Source organism: Coturnix japonica, chromosome 1, assembly GCF_001577835.2.
Source record: "Coturnix japonica isolate 7356 chromosome 1, Coturnix japonica 2.1, whole genome shotgun sequence".
Lineage (NCBI taxonomy): Eukaryota > Metazoa > Chordata > Aves > Galliformes > Phasianidae > Coturnix > Coturnix japonica.
Genome location: NC_029516.1, coordinates 122,289,622 through 122,313,495, shown reverse-complemented (window position 1 = coordinate 122,313,495; position 23,874 = coordinate 122,289,622). Strand labels below are relative to the sequence as shown.

The window sequence follows — 23,874 nt, the reverse complement described above, 5'->3', positions numbered from 1 at the left end:
TCTACATTTAGAACTAGAAAATGAACAACATGCTAAAGGCTTTTCATCCATAAAAGCATTTGTACAGTGTGGTGAGAACTGATGTCAAAAAGGGCAATAAGTGCTGAAGGACAGATGAGACAAACATTTATAGAAGCTGTATCTTCTATATACTATTAGCAGTACATCTTTCAAGATCCTGCTCTTTTTTTAGGGTGATGGTAAAGGATAGAGCTACCCAGGGACCAGATATGGTCTTCAGCTTTGCTTTAATGGTTTACAATCAAGGAAATTTTTTTCTATGTTACCATTTCACAGCATAAAGATGAGTACTAGAACGTGATTCATCAAAAAGATTTTACTGACTGGCTCAGCACTCAACAAGGAAGATTTCCCATTTGGGCCTTAAGTGTTCTGAAAGTTTTGACAAATTATGGAAAAGGCACGACCTTAATTTCTTACGACTAATCAAAAGTGAATTACATCCAATTTATTTCTGTGTGAGAGACTCTGTTCAGGGATTTACTGCCCTTTTTTTTTCCTCCCGTTTAAAACCTTTAGTTAATTTATCTGAACATTTTAGAGAACTACCTTTTAGAGAACACCTTACACACTCATTCCTTTCTCATTACTCATCATCAAACCATTTCGTTACCATCCCAAGAGTATTAAAACTTCACAACACTGCATCCCTTGGCAAGGTCTTTTTGAACATTCATTTTGGAATATCTGCAGTATACCTTAAAGCAGTTAGAGGAGTGTCGCTAGTAGTAACATTACCAGTGGTAATAGCAGTGGAGGTAGAAGTTTTTAAGGAAATTTTTAAATACAGCCTAGAACAACAAGGAGAAAGTTGCCTTCTGGGATTACTCTGCAAAGAGCAGGAGAATTTAATTAGTGAATTAGTCAAGAAGCAGACATTATTAAAATGTCATGATTCAAAAATAGGAAGAAATGTTTACACAGATGTCTAACAGACAGATGTATGCTGATTTTACAAGTGCAACCTTCACCCTAATATATTGATTTTGGTAGGATGCAATATTTCCAAACCACAAACTCAGAATCTTTATGGATACTGTTTTCTGGTTCTGTTTGCAGCTTCAGAACTAGGGAGGATTTTGCTGAAGACCCTCTTGCCCTGTCCTTCAGACTTTTTGTGGTCTTTTCTATTTAGTTTTGCTTTGTTGTTTTCCTGTCTATCATCTACTACTTCCAAATCAATAAAAGAAAAATTAAACATATTTCTCAAAGCAGTTTGCACTATCAGCATGGAGTGGCTTACCTGTTTGACAGCATAAAGGAGCCGACCATAGCAGTACATCATGACCATTACAGGGATGACCAAGCAGAATATGAAGAGACAGATGATATAGGATGTGGACTCAGCTGATTCAGAGGACCAGCGCACTGAACAGCTGGTGCCTGCACCTTCTATCCCGTAACTGCTCCATCCAAGCAGAGGTGGTACAGTCCAGAGCAAGGAATAAACCCAGGAACCACCAACTGCCAGCAACGCTTTCCGATAGTCATCGCTGCGCTTGTTACACAGGGTGAGGGTGCTGTAGCGTTCGTAGGACAGGACAGCCAGGGAGATCAGGGACACGATGCCTGCAATGAATTCATTTAAGCAATTACTTCCATTATTTTACAAGGTAGCCATTTTAAACCCAAAGAAATGAGCCATCTTTCTGATTATTGCATTACTGGATGCAGAAGTGAAAACTATTCCTATGTTTAAATCCTCCCTGGACCTGGTTGCTCTGTCCATCATAAAAGAGTTTGTTTAACATGTATTTAGCTTAAATTGAAAGGTCTTTATACTTACAGGCTACTCCTTTTCCAGGGAAGTTTACAAAGAATTACATGCTTTGGTATTAACCAGGGGAAATCCATTTTCTGCACCAACTGAAAAATTGTTGAAAGACTCCCTTGCTATGATATATTCAGTTTGTATCATCCATGAACACTTTCAAATACTGCATTTTTTTATAGATACAAAAAGCTTTGTATTCAAGATTGGGAGCCCAAAAAGGAAAGCAGCTTTTGACCTCCTGCTTCAACATTTAGACATATCTGTAATTCTGACCACACATATAGGGCAAAATCAGACAAATCTCAGCATGAGTCTGATATGGAGAGCAGTAAGTTTATTTACATATAAACCACATAATCAGTCAAAAATTGAATTAGGTTAACACTGAGCCTTGGAGACCTCAAAAAAATAGTTCAGTGGAATCCACAGCTGCAATTCATGTTTTGCCCATTTAACTATCAGCGTCTCCTGGAGGTCCTTCCCATGTTTGACATGGAGATAAGTCAGACGCTCACCTGGGCGTAGCAGCAGTCTGTTCTGTACCTAAGCAAAACACCCCCCACACATATACATGAGGATATTTCCCTCAGACAGAGCATTTCTCTTTCCCTTACAGTTCCATCACTCATTTTCTCATCATCTAGCTGCAGGTGCAGCTATTCCTGCCATCCTGACAGCAATTCAGACACTTTGTGCAGAGCTGGGTATAGCAAACAACCCAGAGGGAATACATGCATTGCTTGCCATATAGGAGGATCTACCACTAAAGGGAATAGAAGAGGAAAATGCAAAAGAGCATGAAGATAAGACAACTTCTTTCATTGAAGAAAATATCTTTTTCATTTTTTCCTTTTTTTTTAATTATATGAACATGCTAGGTTATTTCCTTTATATTACTGGGAAATCAAAGGTACAAAGTAGATATGTTTACAGCTGCAAAAGGACACCGCTTCACTGAATTCATTTGAATTACACAGTTCAAGAGTCTAGCTTTAAATTTATTTTAAGGCCAGACTACCTATTTCAGAGGCAAGGAAGAGACATTCTGATCATTTCTTATCTAATCTGATTTTCTACATAATATAAAACTGCACTTCTCTCGAAGGCCCTTGGCCATAACTTCTGCATTAAACACATACCTCAAGATACAAATGAAAAATAAATAGCAGGCTCTGAATTACAGATTCAAGAACAAAGGATCTTCTGCAATATTTTGCTCCTAGTCCACACGTATTTATCTTCACTTTCTTAGTATTGCCTCTTTCCATGCTTTTATCTGCTTAAATAAAGAGCATCTTGCAACCATAAACATTTATCGCACATACGTACCCAGGGTACCTAAGGCAAAAATCCAGATTTTAGATTTGAAACCTCAACCTCAGTAAAGTGATGTGGATCTAATTATGCATTTTAGATTAGGCCATTGTAGACTAATAGAAAACAGCCTAGGGAACAGAAATTCTCTCCTCCCAGCTGCATGCTCTACAGATACATTATATTACTCCTATGCTATTTCTGATGGCAAATGAGGGCACAACACTCCCATTATGATGAGGTGGCAGATGAGATGTGATTTTGTTGGTAATAGCCCACAGCCTTGAGGAACAGTGCTGCTTAGAAGGTCTGCATCAGGCATTCAAATTTCCCAGACTCAGTACCCTGCTACCTGAATAGAACAACTGGCTATGCATGCAGGATTAGTCTCTTTGAGAACAGATCAGTGCTCAGTCATTAAATTAGGACCATGGCAATGTCAGTCAAAATTGAATCAAACACAATTAGACTAAAACACAAAACACTTCATACCATTTCCTTTAAGCAAATAGAAGACTTTTAATTACACCTTTTGGCAGGAGCTATTTCATCTTTACTCACCTTTTATTACTAAGTTCCACATGTCACATATTGCGTTTTTTTTTTTTTTTCTGTAGGATAAGAACTGTGCTATATAGGATCCCAAACCATAAAAGTTCAAAAACAAAAAATCATATGTTTTTATTTTTTTCTTTTTGTTGCAGTAAGGCCTGTGTTATACCTGAATTTTTAATAGCACTGGAATTAACACCACTCTGCGCTGATGCTTTCCAAAGAAGACAAAACTGATTAAAACCTATGTAAGACTCACATCAAGAAATAACCTTTTTCCAAGACTGTACTTGACTATGAACCTAAATAACTGGATAACTGATTGAATGACAGACAGGTATTCTCTGTTCAACTCAAACAACACAATTTCGTAAGACAGACAATGTCAGGTTTTGTGATCAAACTGTAGTATGAGACAGAAGGGAAGTGAGGAAGAGTAACAAGCTGTGCTTTCCCTGAGCAGCAGAAGTCCTCTCTCAACTTCTTTCCCAGGTGAGGAAGGAGTGGGCTGGAGTCAGCTGGTGGTGCAAGAGCATCAAAGCACCACATGCCTAAGACAAACCTACTGCTCCAGCTACCCTCTTATAAGGATTCCTGGGCTGAACATGTATTTTTTTCCTTCACCCTGAAAGACTGTGATGCTAAAAGAGCATATTTCAGCATTCTCTCCAGATGTCACTCAACGTTCTCTGGACTGTGAAAAGATCTTGTAACCCAGACTGGATAAAGTGAAATGAAGCTTTTTACTTTTCATTCTACCTCCTGTCTTTGTATATCAGAGTTTTCTTAATGTCATATGCACTGAACTATTATGGCCTTTGTCAGAAATCCTGTCATTATCTGATATTCTATTTTACAATGTATCTATTGCATTCATAGGAATTAATGAAAATACTAGATTTAAAAACAATGAAAAAATTAAATCCTTTAGAATTATGGTTTAATAAAATCTCCATAATCTTAATAATCAGAACAGAAACTATAAAAAAAAATAAAAATCAGGTTATAAAAAAAATGATCATAACTTAAAGCTAATTGCAGTGCTTTATCCCCACGCTCCATTCTTAATTTATAGGAACATTTATGACTGGCTAGGCTGCATATATTAATTTCAGACAAGTAATGTTTTCTAAAATTACACCAAAATTAAGTTCAGGGGTTGCACATCTAAATAGAGTTTGCCTCCAACAAATATTTAGTGCCCTGAGCTGGTGCTCTGCCAGAGAACTCCACAGGAGTCAACTACAGTGAGAGATGTAATTTGCTCCCTCCATGCATATACAGAAACCAAGTGAGATTCTTCCTAAACAGAACTGAAATATGGCATTAAAAACAAACAAACAAAATCAAACACAAAAAAAACAAAAAACAAAAAACAAAACAACACAAGAAATTGCATTTTAGGACTAAATTATTAGTTAAAAATTAGCCATAGAAATAAATGATTTTGAGATGAGCTGGGTATGAGGCATGAGGCTTTTCTACACAGCAATTAGTTGCAGTGACTAGTTCATAAGGAATTAAATTAAAGTCATAAACCAGGATGGGCATTCATTTATAGGAATATCATCTGAGACATTATCCTTTATTTACTTTTATTTAAAGATCAGTGCATTTATTCCTGGAAGCACAGCAAGAGTATGGCACTAGGTGAAGGACACAGCAAATCACTACACTCTGTTCCTGTGAGTCTCAGCTAAAAGCATTACATTTTCATAATAGTTTTTGCTATTTTACACTGCTCACTATGATGTAGTAATTGGAAACAGCATGCAGGCTGCCAATGATCTGAGAGTGACTAAAAACTGAGAATCCCAGAGAATCAGCCCATACTGGGTAAGTATTTTTCCTCTTGAAGTTTATGAAGGTCATCATTATTAGGGTTCTGAAACAACACAGTTGCATGACAGAACACATAGTCCGTATTATACTCTGGTTATGAATGGCCATTGGCAATGTAAGGAATCAGCAGACTGAGCTTGTTGCAATGCAACCAAACCTTCTTCTGCAGGACATTAATGGACCAAAAAAAGATGTCACCTCTTACAAAAAGCAAAGAAAATCTTACTGCACCAAACTCTATTAGTTGATTCCACACTCCCACACTCATTCTCTTATATTTCACTTACACAAACCCTCAAGCACACAAGTCTGTGTTAAAGAGATGAGTCTCCTTCGTGCAACAAGAAGAACAAAGGACTATTCATTCATTAAAACTCCCATAGATTTGCAAACTGCTTTTGAAATAAAGGTTTTGTACAACTTCGGAGTCCACTGTCTTCACGAAGTGGTCCATTGCACCCTGCCTACATCCTCCTTACACTGTTTCAGTGAAGGCTGTTGCTCCTTGTTGGTACTTCTTTGTTTGGAAAGAATATAGTCGCCTGCACTAGTACCAGCTCCTTCACAGTAAGACAACAGAGAGAGAATTGACAGGAATGCCATGCTATGCTCCTCTCAGTAGAGTGCAGGGTCACCCACAACAAACAGTCATGGTATGATCTTTGCAGCAGACACTGACTTTAGGCTTGGAGATTCAGATGCAAGACCAGTGCAAGGAAGGGTACAAGCAGCCCACCTCCACTTGCTGCTTACTGTGTTGTTGCTGAGATCCAAGGAGTGATGGGGCCAGCCAAATACCTACAGATGCACACCAGGCTATCTACCAGAGTCAGCCAGAAAACACCAGGGGGAATCCAAGGGGGTATAAAGTGCCAGGGTTCCCACAGGCCATAATCCTTTCCTTTAGGCCCTCAGGTATCACCTGATAAATCTGCTGCTCCAGTAGCTGGAGAATATGATAAAATACTCCGTGGAAAATGAGATGGAAATAAGCAATATCCAAAAGGAAGGAAAAGCTTTTGTGACTAAACACTCCCCAAGTTGGGAATAACAAGGAATAACATGCTGGGTTATTAGCCTCCTGGTGCTTCTGACTGACCTCCTTCATCACACTTCCCCAAGAACATGGAAATAAACACAGAACAGACAATAAATAACCCCTTCCAGGTAAGGTCTCTTACCACCTCGATTTTTAGGGTTTAATACCAAGTTGTGCTTCCAGATGGTATCACATAAATATCTTACTGAGTTAAACAAAATGGGCTTGATCTGTGACTCTGCATTGTTTTCAAGGGAAACAACATTCCTGAGTGCAAATGAGAGCATTTCTATTAGCTCTCTATAGAAATAAAATACATCACACATGAAAATGAAACATAAGCAATTTAAACAACTTAAGAGAGAAGATGTGACATTTCCAACACATTTACACTTCTGTATCTCCTTAGAAGCCTTTCTGATAAAATATCCCGGGGGACTTTTCAAAAGATATGATTTATACGTCTCCTATACTTACAGGAGGTTTGGGAACAGTGAGAGGAAAAAAGCAACAAGCTCCCTTTCTAAAGATAGTTTAATCTTCAGGTGAAATTATCCGCTATGGGCCAAAGTACCATACCTAATATTGGCTATGGAAATGGAGGCTTTATGAGAGTGTGCATGGAGCAAGCTTCTCTGTCAGCTGTGTTTCCATCTTCTATGTATCAGTAACGACAATAATAACAAGCAAAATGACTGGGTTCTTCTTACCTTAAAGATCAAAGCATTTCTTCCACTAAAATACAGTAATTTTCACTACAACAGTTCCAGCCATCAGAGACTTTCTTAAAGATGCAGAAGTAAGACTATTATAATGATGAAAGCAGAACATTTCTAAAGCTGACCCTGGGCAGAATCAGGGGGAGCATTTGTTGACCTGATACCTGGCCTCCCTACAGCAAAGATGCTTCTGTAAAAAATCAGAAACTATTGGGGCACACTGTAATGGGGGAAGAAAGTACAAAACTCATCAAATACTTTTCTTTTTTAAAGTATTCCACTGTGCTTTCCAGCTCCAAGTCTTATAACAGCCCCTTCACTCTCATAGTCAAGATAGACAAAAAGAGAGGTTTTAAAGATTTTATTTTCTCTTCTTATGTGATGCCAGAACTGTCACAAGTATTAATGAGAAAGCTGATCAGTCTGCCAAACCTTCAATATGCATCGGAGAATGAAACAGTCTTAGCTCATCTAACAGCCTGCTATCAGCATCCACAGCTGCTAGGGAGAGGGAAAAAGTAGCACTGAAGAAGAGAATCTGAGAGGGCAACACGCAAGAGATCATGAATTTTTGTTTGTTTCATATGTTGTTTTATTCTTTCTTTGTTTTGTGAGAAGCACAAGTGAGTATTCAGAAGGGAGGCCAATGGGTAAGGAGGGTGGAAGATATATGTGATATATACAATATATTTCTTGCTCTCTGGATGCTGGTATTTTACTATTTCCTCTTCCCTCCAAAAGGGAAAAGAGATATGTATTTTATGGGCCATAGCCTATCTGCTGATAGATTTAGGTAGAAGATCCCAAACGTTTCCAGAGTTAAAAAGGAAACTGTGGTGAACCTAGAGCACTTTCCAGAGTTAAGATGAATAGACTCAAGGCTTTGGTGGACAAGTGAACAGTACTAGCCTGAGTTTGATATTTTCAGCCCACCATATATACCTCAGTGAATTGAGAAATCACAGTAGCTCATTTTATGATATAGCAAAATTGCAGTGATAAACTCAGTGCTGGTATAAATAATGTGAGCTGCAGCTGAGCATACTGATACTTCAGTAGCTCATGAAAGCAGCTGAGAAAGGAATGTGCTTCTAAAACATGATCAGCTGTATTTGAATATTCCTATTACACATTTCAGTAATAAAATGAGTAAATACATTTCATGGAATCACAGAATTGCAGAAGTTGGAAGGGGCCTCCAGAGATCCCTAAGTGATGTTGATTCTAGTTGAACACTCAGAGATTTACTCATCACTTTCTTTTGACATATAAGTCATTAAAAGCACTTCTGCTCATTTGAAATTGAGAAAATATTTCCCATAATAATTTGTTGCACATTAGCAGCTACAACCAGTTTTATAAATGCCAGCATTCTAGGCTTATATTACACAGGCTACTTCAAATATCAATGATTCACTCTGAATATAAGTAAACAAACCAAGAGTTGTTTATTGAACGTCTGTAATTCTTTTTCTTTTGCCTATATGACTTGCAGTCACGAGTCCATTAAGAGTAGGCAATCTTTCCCTTCCCTGAAGAATTATCTTTCTATTTAGCTCTAATGGGGGTAACAGTTTAATTCTGATGGCACTTGAAAGAAGTCACTAAGAAATCACTGCTGCATCCAAGCCTGCTGGGACAAACCTGACAGCAAACATAATGAGTCCTGTTGAGTAAATCTTTCCTGCTCTTTTCTCAGTAAGCATTTCCTGTCTTTTCCTTTTTATGAAATGCCTTCCCTTATGTCCTCAGTGATATCTTCAGTACAGATAGCAGGTAGTTTTAATAGTGAATAATTACCTTTATTTCTTTCCCTGTCACTGAATATAACTAAATGTGTATATGTTGTGCATTAAGAGTGATCTTAATTCTGGTCTGTATCTTGTGATTTATGCTTTTGTGCTATGTTATTAATACAACTACCTATCAACCAACCAACCAATTATTACAAATGGCATAAATATAGCAAAGAATTCCCTTTTGCATCTCAGTGATACTTGCTGCATAGAAGCAAGCAAACAAACAGAAATACTAATTTCATTTTCTCTTTCCATACATTATTCAGGGTTCCTTCGCATTCTGGAAAGCAGGGCGAGCACTTGCAAATTCAGCTTCCTAAACAGAATTCCTCCCTAACAGTGTACTTATTCAAATGCTTTTGTGAGTCAGAATAAGAAGCAAAGTCAGCACTAGATGGAGCTCCTATACAGCAGCATCTGAGGAGAAGTCTAGGGGATTTGTGCACATGAGAGAAAGAGGGATGACTGCACAGTTATTTTTTATAACATCTAGCTATGACAGTCAACAACCAATCATATATCTGATAGTTTGAATACAATGTCAAAACATGTAGACTAGCCTCTACACTGCCCTCAGGCCAGGATTTTTTTAGGCAGTTTAACTACCTGACAACATCATGTGCTACAGTGGTAAGAAGAAAGATGCGAGAAGGCTACTCCAATCCATGTCCCTTCTGACTTTGCCACCAGGAGGATGTGCAGTGAGAAGAAGGGGTATTTTCCAGTCCTTAAAGCTCAGAAGGATGTTAGAAGAGGAAATCTTTTGCTGTGTTCACTACAAAGGGACTTACAGCAGATTTCATCCAGTCAACAAGTCTAATTTGAACACTGGATAGATTAGTAGAAGTTATACCAGAGTATATAACAGTGGGCATACAGAGAGACATAACGTATTGGTACAGGCCAGCATGGCTATCATGGAGGGACACCATAACTAAATAATTTACTAATGGTCCTTGACAGTGTCATTCAATCAAGACTGATCTATTTGATAAAGCCTACCTGGATTCCCATAAAGCTAGGCCAAAGTCTTTTTGGATAGTAAGCTGTCTTGCAATAAGAGAGATCCTGATATGGATAAATGATCAATTAGAAGCAAGAAGTAAATAACAGGAGAAAACAGTTTTCTCAGTGGAAAATTTTGGCCATCAAAGACCCCTATGGATCTATGCCAGGCACAGTGTTATTCATCATATTGATAAATGATCTGGAAAAGACAGTGAAATTTTCTGACCACGCTATGTTGAATAACTCAAAATCAGCAAAGCTTACTGTGAAGTACTGCAGAACAACCTCATGAAACTGAGTCACTGAGCAGATGAAATGCTGTACTGTTGTAACCTGCCACGAGTGAAGAAAAACAGACCTAGCATTTAAATACGCTGCAATTGTTTTTGACTGACTTATTGCTATGGAAGGAGAGATATGATAGAGAATTTTATGAAAACCATTTCTACTAAGCAGCAATGCTCAGCAGCACTTAGAACATTAAACATCAGGGATTCTTAGAAATGGAAAAAAAGGAAAAAAGTAGACACTGTTGAAAGGTGGATGGGAGTTGACTATTTAGTGCTTCTCATAATGTAAGAACAAGAATTCAAAATGAAATAATCAGATTGTGGGACTCGGAATGAACAAGCAGGAGAAGGTACTTTATTTTGCACAGTATACAGCTGGGATGTGGAACTCCCTGACATAGAATATTGTGAATACCAAAACTTGGTAGAGTTTCAGAGAGGGCTCAGCTTGAGAGATAAATCCAGGAAGAACTATTACACTCAACCGTACTGCTTCAGGCATGGAGTCACTACATCACAAATAACAGGCTGCTGTCACTGCATACTGTATTAATACCATCAAATATTGAACATTACTATAAGTTTAGCATTTTAGCATTGCTGTGCAGCACTTTTGATTGGCAAATGCTTAGCATGGATGTGCATACTCCTTTGCAAGGCACAACTTGCATTTTGTTGTTAAAATGATAAGAAGAAACAATTATAGAATATTAAGGGATTACTACCTGCTTGTAACTACTATTAGTATTTCTTTCCCACAAGTCTGAGTGTCCCCAGCCCCAGATAAGATACTAACACTTAGAAAGCTCCTATTGTTCTCATCCTCAAATTCCTTGTTAAACACCCCTTAATTCACTGACTAACAGAGAAAAACTGCTATATAGAGCAACCAGATGGTATTGTGTCTACTTTCTGCTCTTATCACAAAGAATATTAAGCCATGGCTTTGTCTTCCTTTATAACCTGCTTTCTACTCACTAGGAAAAAAAAAGCCTATTTAAATCCCTAGTGGCATATTTATTTGGCAGCCTTCCATTCTTTGCTTCTCACAAGGATTTTAAACAGAAATACACAATTAGTTTTACAAAATACATTCAGTAAAACAATCTTCAACATCCTCACACAGCCATTGCTGTGCATTCCTCTTTCAGAGCCACACTCTCTTTCTTTGAAAAGCCAGCAGACCAAAAATGTTGCAAAATTTGATAGTTTTGATAAAATGATGTTTCTGTTACAAAGATCGGTATGGAAAAGAGCTGCTTTGTGCACAATGCACGTGCATGCTTCATGTAGATACTCCTTGTTGCCTTTAAGAGGCAGAATTTGCTGCCCACTACTCCTGCAATACTGTTCTGCACCATGGCACTTCTTCTAATGAAATCCTGCTGAATGCACAGCCTGACACTTGTGGATCAGCCGAAGGACAGTGATTAGGGCAGGGTTTGTGAGGAGCGGCCGAGGCCCCTCGGTGTGCTCAGCGCAGAGCAGAGGAGCTGAGGGGAGGCCTGATGGCAGCTGCAGCTTCTCACAGGGAGTGCAGAGGTAGTGCTGAACTCTGCTCTGTGTAACAGACGTTAGGACAGCATTTAGAAATTTAGCAGTCAAAATGAAACTGATAGGAATTAATTTATATGATTAACTAAGAAATTGTTAGGAGTTCTAACATAGGAAAAAAGCCTTATGTTGCAGTCGATGTTTCAAGATGATCACAGTTTGTTTGCGTTTCAGTGAGCCATTTGGTCCTGAAAAACCTCTATGAAAATAATTCATCTGAAAGAGGGTTTCCATCTATTGATGCATTTGAAGCCTGCATGATTGATCCCTTTTTCCCTTGGACAGTTATCTATTATTTCTGCTCTGGACTGCATTAGTCGGACCAATAGAAACAATAAAACAACAGAAAATGATAGAACAAAACATAAAATGGAAAAAAAAAAAAAGAAAAAAAAAGTAGAAAATTAGCATATGGTGAACATCTGTCTCTAACAAAACACTACAGAATATACGTAAAGATTAACAGCTTACACCAGTAAGCCAGTAGTCTTTTCATTGTGGCTGCTACGCTTTTGTTTCTAACAGTGAAAGCTTATATTCAGTCATAGGATGGTATCTCCAATGTACTGTGAAATGGTTTTAAAAACCACAAATGGGAGAAATAATATAACTTTTCCACATTTAGGAAGAGTCTTTGGATGAAGCTGCCCACAGAAATTGATCTTGAGGCTGATAACTGGGTCAGCTCTGCCTCATCTGCCTGACCTGATCCATGTTGAGACTAGCATGGCATGAGGAGAGAGGAAAGTGTCCAAGTCCCAGATCACTCAGGGGTCACGGCACAGGGGTAGTTGTTAGTCTGGAGAAAAGGAGGCCAGAAGTTGACCTCACTGCTCTGCAGTGCCTTGAGGAGGGAAAGCAGATGGAAGTGCTGAGCTCTGCTCCTGGGAATCAATGGCAGAATGGGAACAAAGCACAAAGCTGCACCAAGGGACAGTCAGCCTCGGCTCTTTGAAATGTCTGTTTACCACAGGGTTGCACAAAATTCTGGAACAGACTTCCTAGAGAGATGGTTGGCCTCAATAATATGCTGTAATTTTTGGTTAGCTGTGACATGGTAAGGTAGTTAGACTCAAGGTCCCTTGCAACAGAACTACTTCTATCCTATGTTCATTCTGTTCTATTCTAGTTATAATTCTACTGTTATGCTATGCTATGCTGAAAATAATGATGGGATGTCAGTGGACGGGAGCAGCTACCTGGAGTGGTACTCCTGTGTGTTTGCTGTTTACAGACCTTAAATGTTCACTTTGTCTGTCTCAGTTATGGAAATAATAATAATAATAATAATAGCAGTCAGAGGTCATTTTCACTCAGTATTCTGGAGAAACAACAAAACCAGGTTAAAAAATAAAAGCCACAAATCCTCAGACCTTCCAGAAATAGGGGGTATTTGGGTTATTGGATAATTTAAGTAGTGATTCATTTTAGGTGCATAATCATCAGAAAAAAAATAAGAAGCCTGTGAATCAATAGCGGCTGTAGCTTATTAACTTATTAGACATTTACTGAATCCCTGGTTTCAGAAATGCTTCTAAGCTAGTGTTGATCCCTGGAAAAACACAAATCTAAACAGAGCAGCTCCAGCTTTGAAAGAAACTTGTTTTTTCATATCAGCACTTTTTCCATAACATTCTGTGAAATACTGTAAGTGATTTCCTCATCTTAATAACTGTTCTTTATTAGAAAAGTGGCAGACACACGAACATAATAAAAACCTTGGTGGTTACTTCAAATAAAAAGTATTGGCCACTGATAAGAAAAAGCAGAAAAAAATGAAATTGGTAGTTATTAGCTATTACTGTGGTATTATTCGGAACAATGCCAACAGTCGTGTATCTCCTTTATCACTGAAAAGCCAGTAGGTTTTCATTTGCTTATTAGACTGGAAGATGTAACATTCTGCTTAAATGCTTCCTGAAAGAAATGGACATTGAAAATAAATGTCATCAGTTAAGAAAATGCCACTAGCTATATAACTTGGTTTTAAATAGTCAGAGTTAATATCCACCCTCTGGTAGACTGTAGGGACTGCCAGGGAAGTTCAAGTTGCTGGGTTTTTTCAATTATAGAATTCTGTTCAGATGGGGTAGCACATGGGTCTTAAGAATTTCCAGAGATTATTAAGGACAGAGAATCATAGAATCATAGAACGACTCGGGTTGGAAAAGACCTTAAAGATCATCGAATCCAACCATAACCTACCCATACTACCCTAACTCTAACAATCCTCCACTAAATCATATATTTGAGCACCACATCCAAATGGTTCTTAAACACATCCAGGGGATGTGTGACGGTTCTTAAACACATCCCTGGGGAGCCTATTACAGTGCTTAACAACCCTTTCTGTAAAGAAGCTTTTCCTGATATCCAACCTAAACTTGCCCTGGCACAACCTGAGGCCATTTCCTCTCATTCTGTTACCAATGAGAAGAGATCAACCCTGTTCTACTGTAAGCACCTTTCAGATACTGGAAGAGAGCAATAAGGTCTCCCCTCAGCCTCCTTTTCTCAGATTAAACAGCCCCAGTTCCTTCAGCCTCTCCTCCTAGGGCATATTCTCCAAGCCCTTCACAAGCCTTTGCAAGGCAACAAGGGCAACAAGGTAACAACTTAATTAAGTAGAATATGATTGAATAGCCTTTTACAAAGTCCAGAGCTCTCCAATGTACTTTGAGTGAATACTGCTTACTTACTGGACTGTAGTTAAATTCATTTTACCCACTGAGGGGGTGGGAAACCAGGTACATTTTAATAGCGTATTTCTTCACATAGATGTGTCCTGAGTATGGACACAGTTGTTCTCTACTTCCTCCTATGGTGATAGAAAAGTAGTATCAGACTCAGCATTACCTGTGTTAATGCTGTGACCTAGAAATAAGGAATAAAGTCTGCAAATGCACATGATTATACCCAACTCTGACAGAAATGCTCTTCCATCATCTCAAACACAGCTTGCAGCCCTGACCTTTTAGACTCATTCATCACCAGAATAATTTTGCAAGGAAATTTGATGTGGTTTTTCCTTAAGCTCCTTCCATATCTGTATGTAAAGTGATTTTATTTTGCATTCTTCTTTGTATGAAATCCTTAACATTCTGCAATACAGGGCTACAAGGTAGAGCACTGAATCACAGGCATGACTGCTTGATATGGTAGCTTTAAACACAGGCAAAAAATTGTAGTCTATCTTTTGGTCAGGCATTAGGGGAATAGACTCTAGATTATCATAGAACAAAACACAGCAGCTGAAAATATTGGCAGTGGCAGCTGAGACTCATGATGACTCAATCTACATGTGCCTGCTGATGCATGTTGAAGGGCAAGCAGAGATCAATGACCTGTTCAGAGTATGCTCTAGCTCCTCTTAGAGCCACATGCTTCCATTTCCTCTGTGCTGAAGGCTAGGAGCCTGGAGGAGAAGGGGAAACAGTCCCAGTGGGGTTGAGTTGGAGCTGAGCTGAAGCTGCTCAGTACAAAGGAGGTAGAAGCAACCATGTTTGATAATACTTTCTCTCTACTATATGATTCCTTCTATAACTGGCTTTCTAACATTTTTGCTTGAACTGACACCCTATTTGTTTCAACAGCACGTGAAAACACAATGATCCTGTTCTCCCAGTTATCAATCCTTAGGCAGAGCAGACAGCATTTTCCCTACACGATGAATGTGTGGTCAAGTTCTGAAAGGAGATGGGCACCACTTCAGGGAAACCTCATAAATATTTTCCAAATATTCACTTTTAGGAAGTTATTCCAACTGATTTCAGTCAGGATGGTGTTTGATGCCTGGAGGAACTAGAAATAAACTAAGAGGTAAACACAACATCCAGGAAAAGGACACGATGCTGAAGTGAAGAGGGAACTATAAGAAAAAGTAAGAAAATGACATAGAAGCCAAAAGGAACAATAAGCACCCAGGTTGTGAGAGCCATCTCATGGCTGCAGACAGGTACAGAGCACATATCCACCTCACCATCCTCAGCTCCTTTCAAAACTAGTGGAGACAGAGTCACTTCTATGACACAGCTTGTATCATCCTAAAGAGGACTTTGCAAGTACATTGGATGATTTGTATGTTGGCAGATTTGTTTTTCTATTGATTATGAAAGAAGCCTGAGGGACTGGAAAATGTCTGGTTTTAGTGAGATTATTTCCATCTGTCCCTACAAGGCATTTCATGTTTCCATGTAAATATGTGTTTCAGAGGTGTATTTAATAATATGGCCTGAATAAGTAATTTTGAGATTCCATTTACTGTACTGTCTATCAGATATGAGGTGCTTGAAGTTATACTGGAAAAAAACATAAGAAAAACAACCACCAGGTGTAACACTATTACTAAGATCAGTAAAATCCTCCAAGTAATGACAGTGCTTCTCCTTTTCTAGCACAGTGAGCACAACCTTGGATGTTTTCCAATTAGTCAGAGAACCTTTTCCTTGCTCCCTCCTATGAAAATAAAATATCCGTGTTATCAAACAGCCATGTAAGAAAGTTTGCATTAGGTGCTGTTGACTGCAGGCACAATAGAATCTACTCACTTCAAATAGGGAATATTTGTTGAGTTCTGAAGGAGAACTAAGCTTTCTTAAACTTTACTGATCAGTGGTGCTTGCTATTAGCTTTTTTTTTTTTTTTTTTTTTTAAATAGAAATACTACTTTAAACCCCATTAGCTCACTTGGAAAAGCAGCTATTCATGTTCAGGTGCCAAGTAGGGAGCTGCTAAGAGTGGTTTCACACTGGGAGATGAGTATCAGTCTATTGGGGCTCAGGCAACTCTAGGCATAGCTCTTGTGGAGTCAAGTCAAGGAATATAAAGCTTTTCTCCTTGGGGATTTAGAAAAAAGCAAAAGCAAACAAAACAAAACAAATAATCACCACCATATCTCTTCTCACAGAAGAGCCGCTCATTTCACCTGGAATTACAACTGCAACTCATAAGCAGACAGCTTACACTACAATAGATGTTTGTACTTTAATTTTAAGTGCCTCTGTTCAGTGTAGTAGACTAAGACACATCATATGAAATCGCATCAAAATACTAAAAAGAAAATAGTTCATTTAATGTCACAGCGAGGCTGAACTTTAAAACAAGCCCATGAGCAGCTCTGTTTCTCACTTAGTATATTCTCTGGCAATTTACAATATCAAAATGCTTTAATGTGTCTGAAAAGTTTATCTGCCTCCACAGATACAGGCTTTCTAAAAAGGCTGAAGTTCTCAATTAGATAGGACATCGGTTTATCAATAGTCATGAAGATATATTTGTAAACTTTGCTTCAATTAGAACAGGTTAAAGAGCACAGCCCTATCTTGCATACAGGACAAAGACATGGCACTATGTGGAAGACAATGCTTCACATCAAGCAGCTTTCACAAACAAACCACCTGTTGTTTTAATTACTGTGAAGAATAATGTAGAAAGAAAACAGCAGACATCTAAAAACATGAGCTAAGAGTTCAAGAATCACAAAAATGTCATTGTTAGTGATGCACCTCAAAATTTTCCAGCCATAGAATCCAACGCTGAATTTTCTAGACTGAAGAAAGCTTCATTTTTAACACAACTTGTCATAGAATCGTACAATTGCTCAGGTTGGAAAAGACCCTCTGCTCAATCATGTCCCTGAATGCCACATCCAAACGGCTCTTCAGCACATCCAGGGATGGTGACTCAACCACCTCCCTGGGGAGCCTATTCCAGTGCTTAACAACCCTTTCTGTAAACAATTTTTTCCTGATATCCAGCCTAAACTTACCCTGGCACAATTTCAGTTCCTTCAGTTTTCCCTCCTCCTTTTCCATCCCTTATGCTCCCCCAAATGAAATCCCAACAGCTCTTGTGCTGCTGCAGCAAGGCTCATGATATTTACTGTTCTCCTTAAAATCCACATTACATGCTTATTGATCAGCATCTGCACTGCCCATTCATTTCTAAACTATCAGCCTTCAGAGAATGATTTTAAAGCAGAGGTGTTGAAATCAGCAAGCAAATAAACAAAACAGCATTGTGCCCATGGCAACTCTCTGGTACTGGTTCTTGATTCATGATTTTTAAGTGCCCAGAGCAAGCAAAGTGTTACCCAGTAAAGACTAATTCCACAGCAGCTCAATTCCACAGTCAGCAATGTCGACTGCACTGTGTATTTTGCAAAGAAGAGGATGAGATCTGCTTTGCAGATCACCCCCCAGGGAAACATTTATGTGATTTAAAAACAGATAAGGCACTTCAAAAAAATGAGTGATCTATGGCCACATATTAGCATTTCAAACAAACCTCATCCTCCTACTTCACAGGCTCAAATTCTCCCCAGGCTACAGACCTGTCAGGTAAAGCCTTCACTCTCAATTTCATTTTAGACAGGAAGAAGGTGGATTTCATAGCACCACAAAACAAAGTGTGAAAGAACAAAACAATCACTTAAAATTCAGTCCTTCTAAGATGAGATTTAAAAGGTGAACTACATTAACTTAATTATATTATATTTTTTTTTACAGTTTGAAGTTGATTTTTGTGTGTTTAATACATCTTCAAATAATTACCAAGTCGTGAGGTTTAGTTGCCCACTCTTTGGTACAGGGAAGTGCAATTCTACTGAAGCTGATAGACTTACTACAATATCATGTCGAATTCTGATTCTGTAAAGAAGTTTGTCTTAGTAGGACAGACTTTTATCCCTTAAGAAAAACAAAAAAAAAAAAAAAGGAAGGGGGGGGGGGGGGGGGGGGAGGAGGAGGAGGAGAAAGACTAGATAATAATTTTAAAGGGTTTATTCCTACAAAGCTTGACCATAGAATCATAGAATGGCCTGTGTTGAAAATGGCCTGGTTTCAACCTCCTGCTACTAAACCACGCTGCCCAGAGCCACATCCAGCCTGGCCTTGAACGCCTCCAGAGATGGGGCATCCACAGCCTCCTTGGGCAACTTGTTCCAGTGCGTCACCACTCTCTGTGTAAAAAACTTCCTCCTAATATCTAACCTAAACCTCCCCTGTCTGAGTTTAAAGCCATTCTTGACTTGTCTTCCCTTGCAAACAATCCTCCTTTACATCACTATCCACCCTTGCGAACAGCCATTCCCCCTCCCGTTCACATGCTCCCTTCAAATACTGGAAGGCCAAAATGAGGTCTCCCCAGTGCCTTCTCTTCTCCGAGATGTCGAACTTCAGACTCTCTTTATGGACCATATGGACCATAGCATTAGGACTACTCCTCTGAGCTCTGACAGGCCAAAACAATGCAGAAGGCACAACAAAGAGTATGGTAATTTTCAGTTAATAGAAAGCATGCAACTTCTTAGAAGTATAGCTAAAGGACTGCAAATAAGTGTTAACAATACAAATAAATGGTCTTCTTCTCAATCACATATAATGTGCTCACACATGTTATTCTGCAGCCTTTTATACTGTAGCCATTATTTTGTATTATTCATAGTTATGGCAATTATGTTTATAAATTGAATCCACTTTGTCACTGAGAATATATCCATAGCAATCAAGACAAAGGCTGTGATCTAAACTGGACTACATTGTTGTCAGATACTCATCTTGCTGACAAATATTTGTCTTCTGTGGTTACACTGTGACGTCTTAACCATCAACTTACGATACAGAATATACTTAACGTTTCCACCCCTCAAGTACCTGAATCACTTTGCTATGCTTTGAAATACTATCAGCCTGCTGCACACCTGCATTAGCTCTTCTTTAGCACATATTAGAGTTCCTAATTTCAAGAAGATGTGTGAACAGTGGTATTTATCTACAGATATAAGCTGTCCATAGAGATGTGAGAATGTTAAGCCACCTGCTAGTATTATTTGCTTCTACCCATGTTATTTCCAGAGAACATTTTTTGAATTACATTTCTGCAGGAACTTCATCAGCATGCCCTTTATGCTCTATTAGTTGTGAGTGTTGCAAGGCTTTGCAAAAGGAATTGCAGAATAACATCTTCAACACTGTTAGGAAAAGTTTCCATGTGCACAGTTCAGTAATTGCCATCAGTCAGGCAGTCCCAGCCAGCCCAGCCACTCTGCTAACAAATGCAGAACCAGTAAGTGGAGCTGAAGTTACCCTTAGCACTCTGGGTTTTGTGCTTTTGTTTATTTGCTGCTTCTTTGTCAATCTCACCCATTATAAAACTGCACCAGGCCCTCTCCCATGAGCATGGGTGTCACTGCAGCAGGGAAACCTGCCATTCAGCTGATGTATACAGTAATCTCAAGAATTGATCCACAAGCAAATCCCCCCAAGGGAAGCTGACCCTTTTGCTATTTTACATTTGCAATAACTGGAATGGGAACACACTGGTATCTTGGCCAAAGACAACAAGCTCAAAAAGACACCTTCAACATGTTTTTTTTTCTAATCCCCTACGCACATACCTTTCTTCTCAATTCAAATGTTGCCTTCCCATCCCTTTCCTTAATAATAAAACATGAGGGTAAATTAGAGGATGGAGAGAACCCAGACCTAAACTTTCCCTCTCTGAGAAAACTAGCTCTGTGTTCTTCCTGCAGTTACAAAGACAGAGCACCAAAGTTTTGGGAATGTATCCAAAAACCCCCGTGCCTCCCATGCGAATATATTCTACAAAGTTACTTTGAGGAAGCTGTTTGCTAAAGCTCCAGGCAGCTAAGGGACCAGAGCCTTCTTCAGTGCTCACAGAAATGGAAAAGAAACATATTACTTTAGATCTACACAGATTAAAACAAACCACCACCCTTCAAAACAAAGCCAAGATGTTTCTGATAATGAGGTTTATTTTTGGATGCCTGCAGACTGTGCTTTTATGTAATACAACTTTGGGCAAAGCAGGAGCTTCCCATGGGAAACTGCCAGGTTGAGATAACTTCAGCCTGGAGAAGAGGAGGCTCAGGGGAGTCCTTATTATTCTCTATAACTTCCAGAAGGGAGGTTGTAGTGAGCTGGGGGTCGGCCTCTTCTCTCATGTCATTAGTGATAGAACCAGAGGGAATGGTTTCAAGTTACAGCAGGGGAGATTCAGGCTGGGCATTAGGAAGTATTACTTCTCAGAAAGGGTGGTCAGGCACTGGAATGGACTCCCCGGGGATGTGGTGGAATCATTGACCCGGGGGCTGTTCAAAGAAAGACTGGATGTTGTGTTGAGGGACATGGTTTAGTGGGAGCTATTGGTAATAGGTGAACGGTTGGACTAGATGATCTTTTAGGTCTTTTCCAACCTTGGTGATTTTATGATTCTATGTTATTAGTGAAGCACAAGTTTGTGGAAGGGAAGGGCACCAGATGAGAGCACACTGTTGGAAACAGCAGAAGTTTACAATTCAGGTAGAAAACAGGGTTTGGACCCACATTCTGACTCTACATCAAGGGCTGATGAAGTGCCGCTTAGGCCAAAGCACCAGTACGAGTTGCCCCAGCATCAGTGGGAGAAGACCCTTGGGTGTACTGAGCCCTGTCCCAGTGGCCTGGGTGCTATCAAAACAAGGGAGTAGAGCAAGACAAACTGGGTCCTGCGGTCTGGGTGAGAGTCATGTCTAGACAGACAGCCACAGGACAATTCATGTCTTAGCAGATTTATTTTGATATAGGGATAAATGCACCAAGTGTTACCGTTTGGTGGTGCAATAATTACAGTGATCAGCCATCTCAGACAATGGTTGTCATCTGTTCTTTCTTCTGTTTTATCTTTTTTGTAATTTAAATAATATAATGACTTTAACTGAAGAATGTAAATCTAACACAGCAAAAGCTTGTTGTGGGAAATGTTTTATCTGGACAGAAAAAGGATGCAAAGATACTATTTATCTACAGCTTTGATGCACAGTTTGAGCATTCCTGACATCGAGATCCATGACTTAATTTGTTATTGAATTTGCATGATGTAATTTTCAAATAAAGATTTTGCTTTGGGGGAGAATGGAAAGCATCTAATGATAAAAACTGTCATTATCTGGGACAAAAGGGAATTCATGTTATAGATCAATAGATAATTACAGATGACACATGGAGGACTTTCATGAGGCTTTGTTTGTGAAAGAAGCAGTGCTGAAGGGACTGTTTGCTGTTGGCACACATTCTGTTCACACACTCTGTTCTGATTCCTTATTCCAGAAGGAATTCCTCTTTATAGATGCCACTTTTAGCTCTTAAATAAGTTATTTGAAGAATCAGATGTGTTAAGGAATATTTGTCAGCTCTCTGCTATTTTATAAAGCCTTCAGTTAAAATGCTTTACACCATGAATTTCACTTCTGTTTTACTGTAACAAGGAAACCAAAGCATAGCTCTTTTTAACCACACAGCAGCTAACTCACTGACTTGCTTCATTCACTTCAATTGAAAAGAATAGTATGAGAGAATTATCATTGAATTCTTACCAAAGCAGGAATTGACAAAGCCATACCACCTACAGCCATGCTCCCCTCCAATCCATTTGCCATGGATGTTGGATGCAAAACTCAGGGTAGTGCCTGAGACGCACACTAACATGTCACTGATACTGATGTTCAGGAGGAGCATGTTGACAGGGTTACGGAGGGTTTTGAACTTGCAGAAGAGGATGAGGACAATCAAGTTATTGAGGAAACCAAAAAACAAGATTAATCCAAGAAAAACAGCTGCTACTGTGTGCCCATTTCGTGAGAGTCCAGCTCTTGGCTCAACAGAATCTGTAGGTGTGCCAAAGCTCAGGTTATACGTCCAAGTGTGGTTCATTTCGGACTTTGCCACAGGTTGATGAGAGCAGAGACACCAGGTGTCCTATGCTGAAGTCCTCTGGCAGTTTCACAGAAGCATCCCTCCATTACAGGTCAAATCATTTCAGGATTCTTCCAATCTATCTTCACTCATCTGAGGAATAATTTCCTGCATTTCCTTTCAGTGGTCAGATCTGGATGGGGTTCCAGTGCATGAAAACCAAGCAGTGATCTCAAATTCATCTTTATTTTTAAAAAATTGGATCATCTTAGATGATCTTTTTTGTCACTTAAACTGGAAGGTGTCTTAAAAGGGTGCTTTGACATGGCCTCTTTCAGAGCAAATGGGAGACCCTCCTACCAACAGCAGCCACTGTTGTTTCTGAAGAAAAAAAGAGAGAGAAAACAAATCATAGAATCACAGAATCATAGAATCACAGAATCATAGAATGGCTTGGGTTGGAAGGGACCTCAAGGATCATAAAGCTCCAACCCCCTGCCACAGGCAGGGCTGCCAACATCCATATCTAATAAAAATGGTAAAAACAAAACAACCCTTTCCATATTAAGAACAGAGCTGATATATGATTCAGTTACAGCATCTCCCTCTTTAACTTCAACGAAAATTTCTCAGACTTTTCAGTTTTCACTCTGATTTTCAATAGAAATATCAATTTGTGGCTTGTCTATTTTAAACACTTCTTCCCCAGTTCTAAGTTTCTCATGGAAAAGGCTGTTCAGACCTTTCTAGTAATGTTTCTCAGAGGAAAAAAATGCTTGTGATACATATCTTTCACCATAGCTTCCCAGGGGAGAAATCTGTATCATCTTCTATGCCAAGTTAATGCACCGAGTGAAGTTTTAGTCTTGGCTAGAATTTAATTACAACCACATTTTTTTCAGAAGGGAAAGTATTTCTCTGCCCAGAAAGAATAATTTCAAGTGCAGTCTCTGTGGCTTTCAGGTGCTTATAAAGGTTGGCAAAGCTAATATATCAGTTTCACTTCTCCCACATCTACCAGTGGACAGGTGTTCTTCTTCATTATTTATAAAGCAGACAAACACCCTGAGCTTCACATCTCTCTCCCACCACAAATGTGAATTTGTATAGCCACACACAGTGAATACAACGAATGTGTATTCTGTGCAGCAACAGCAGCATGCTTAATGTGGATGCGTAACTGGTTAGCAAGTTTCCCGCATGGTTGCAGGCGAACTCTGCACCAATACTGCTATAAAAATGGAGATTGGGGTGCATGTAGGATTTCCCAC

General features: G+C 39.1%; 1 protein-coding gene across 1 annotated transcript in view; it reads right to left on the bottom strand.

Annotated features, from left to right (window-relative positions):
• The window catches only part of LOC107306547 (pinopsin-like), an 86,182-nt gene that overhangs the window by 57,998 nt on the left and 4,310 nt on the right, over nt 1-23,874 (bottom strand). The window contains exons 2-3 of the mRNA XM_015849804.2: nt 22,285-22,984; nt 1,265-1,590 (exon numbers count right to left, since the gene is read on the bottom strand). Coding sequence (XP_015705290.1) covers nt 1,265-1,590; nt 22,285-22,621 — 663 coding nt within the window. The 5' untranslated portion in view covers nt 22,622-22,984. The remainder of the gene's footprint in view (nt 1-1,264; nt 1,591-22,284; nt 22,985-23,874) is intronic.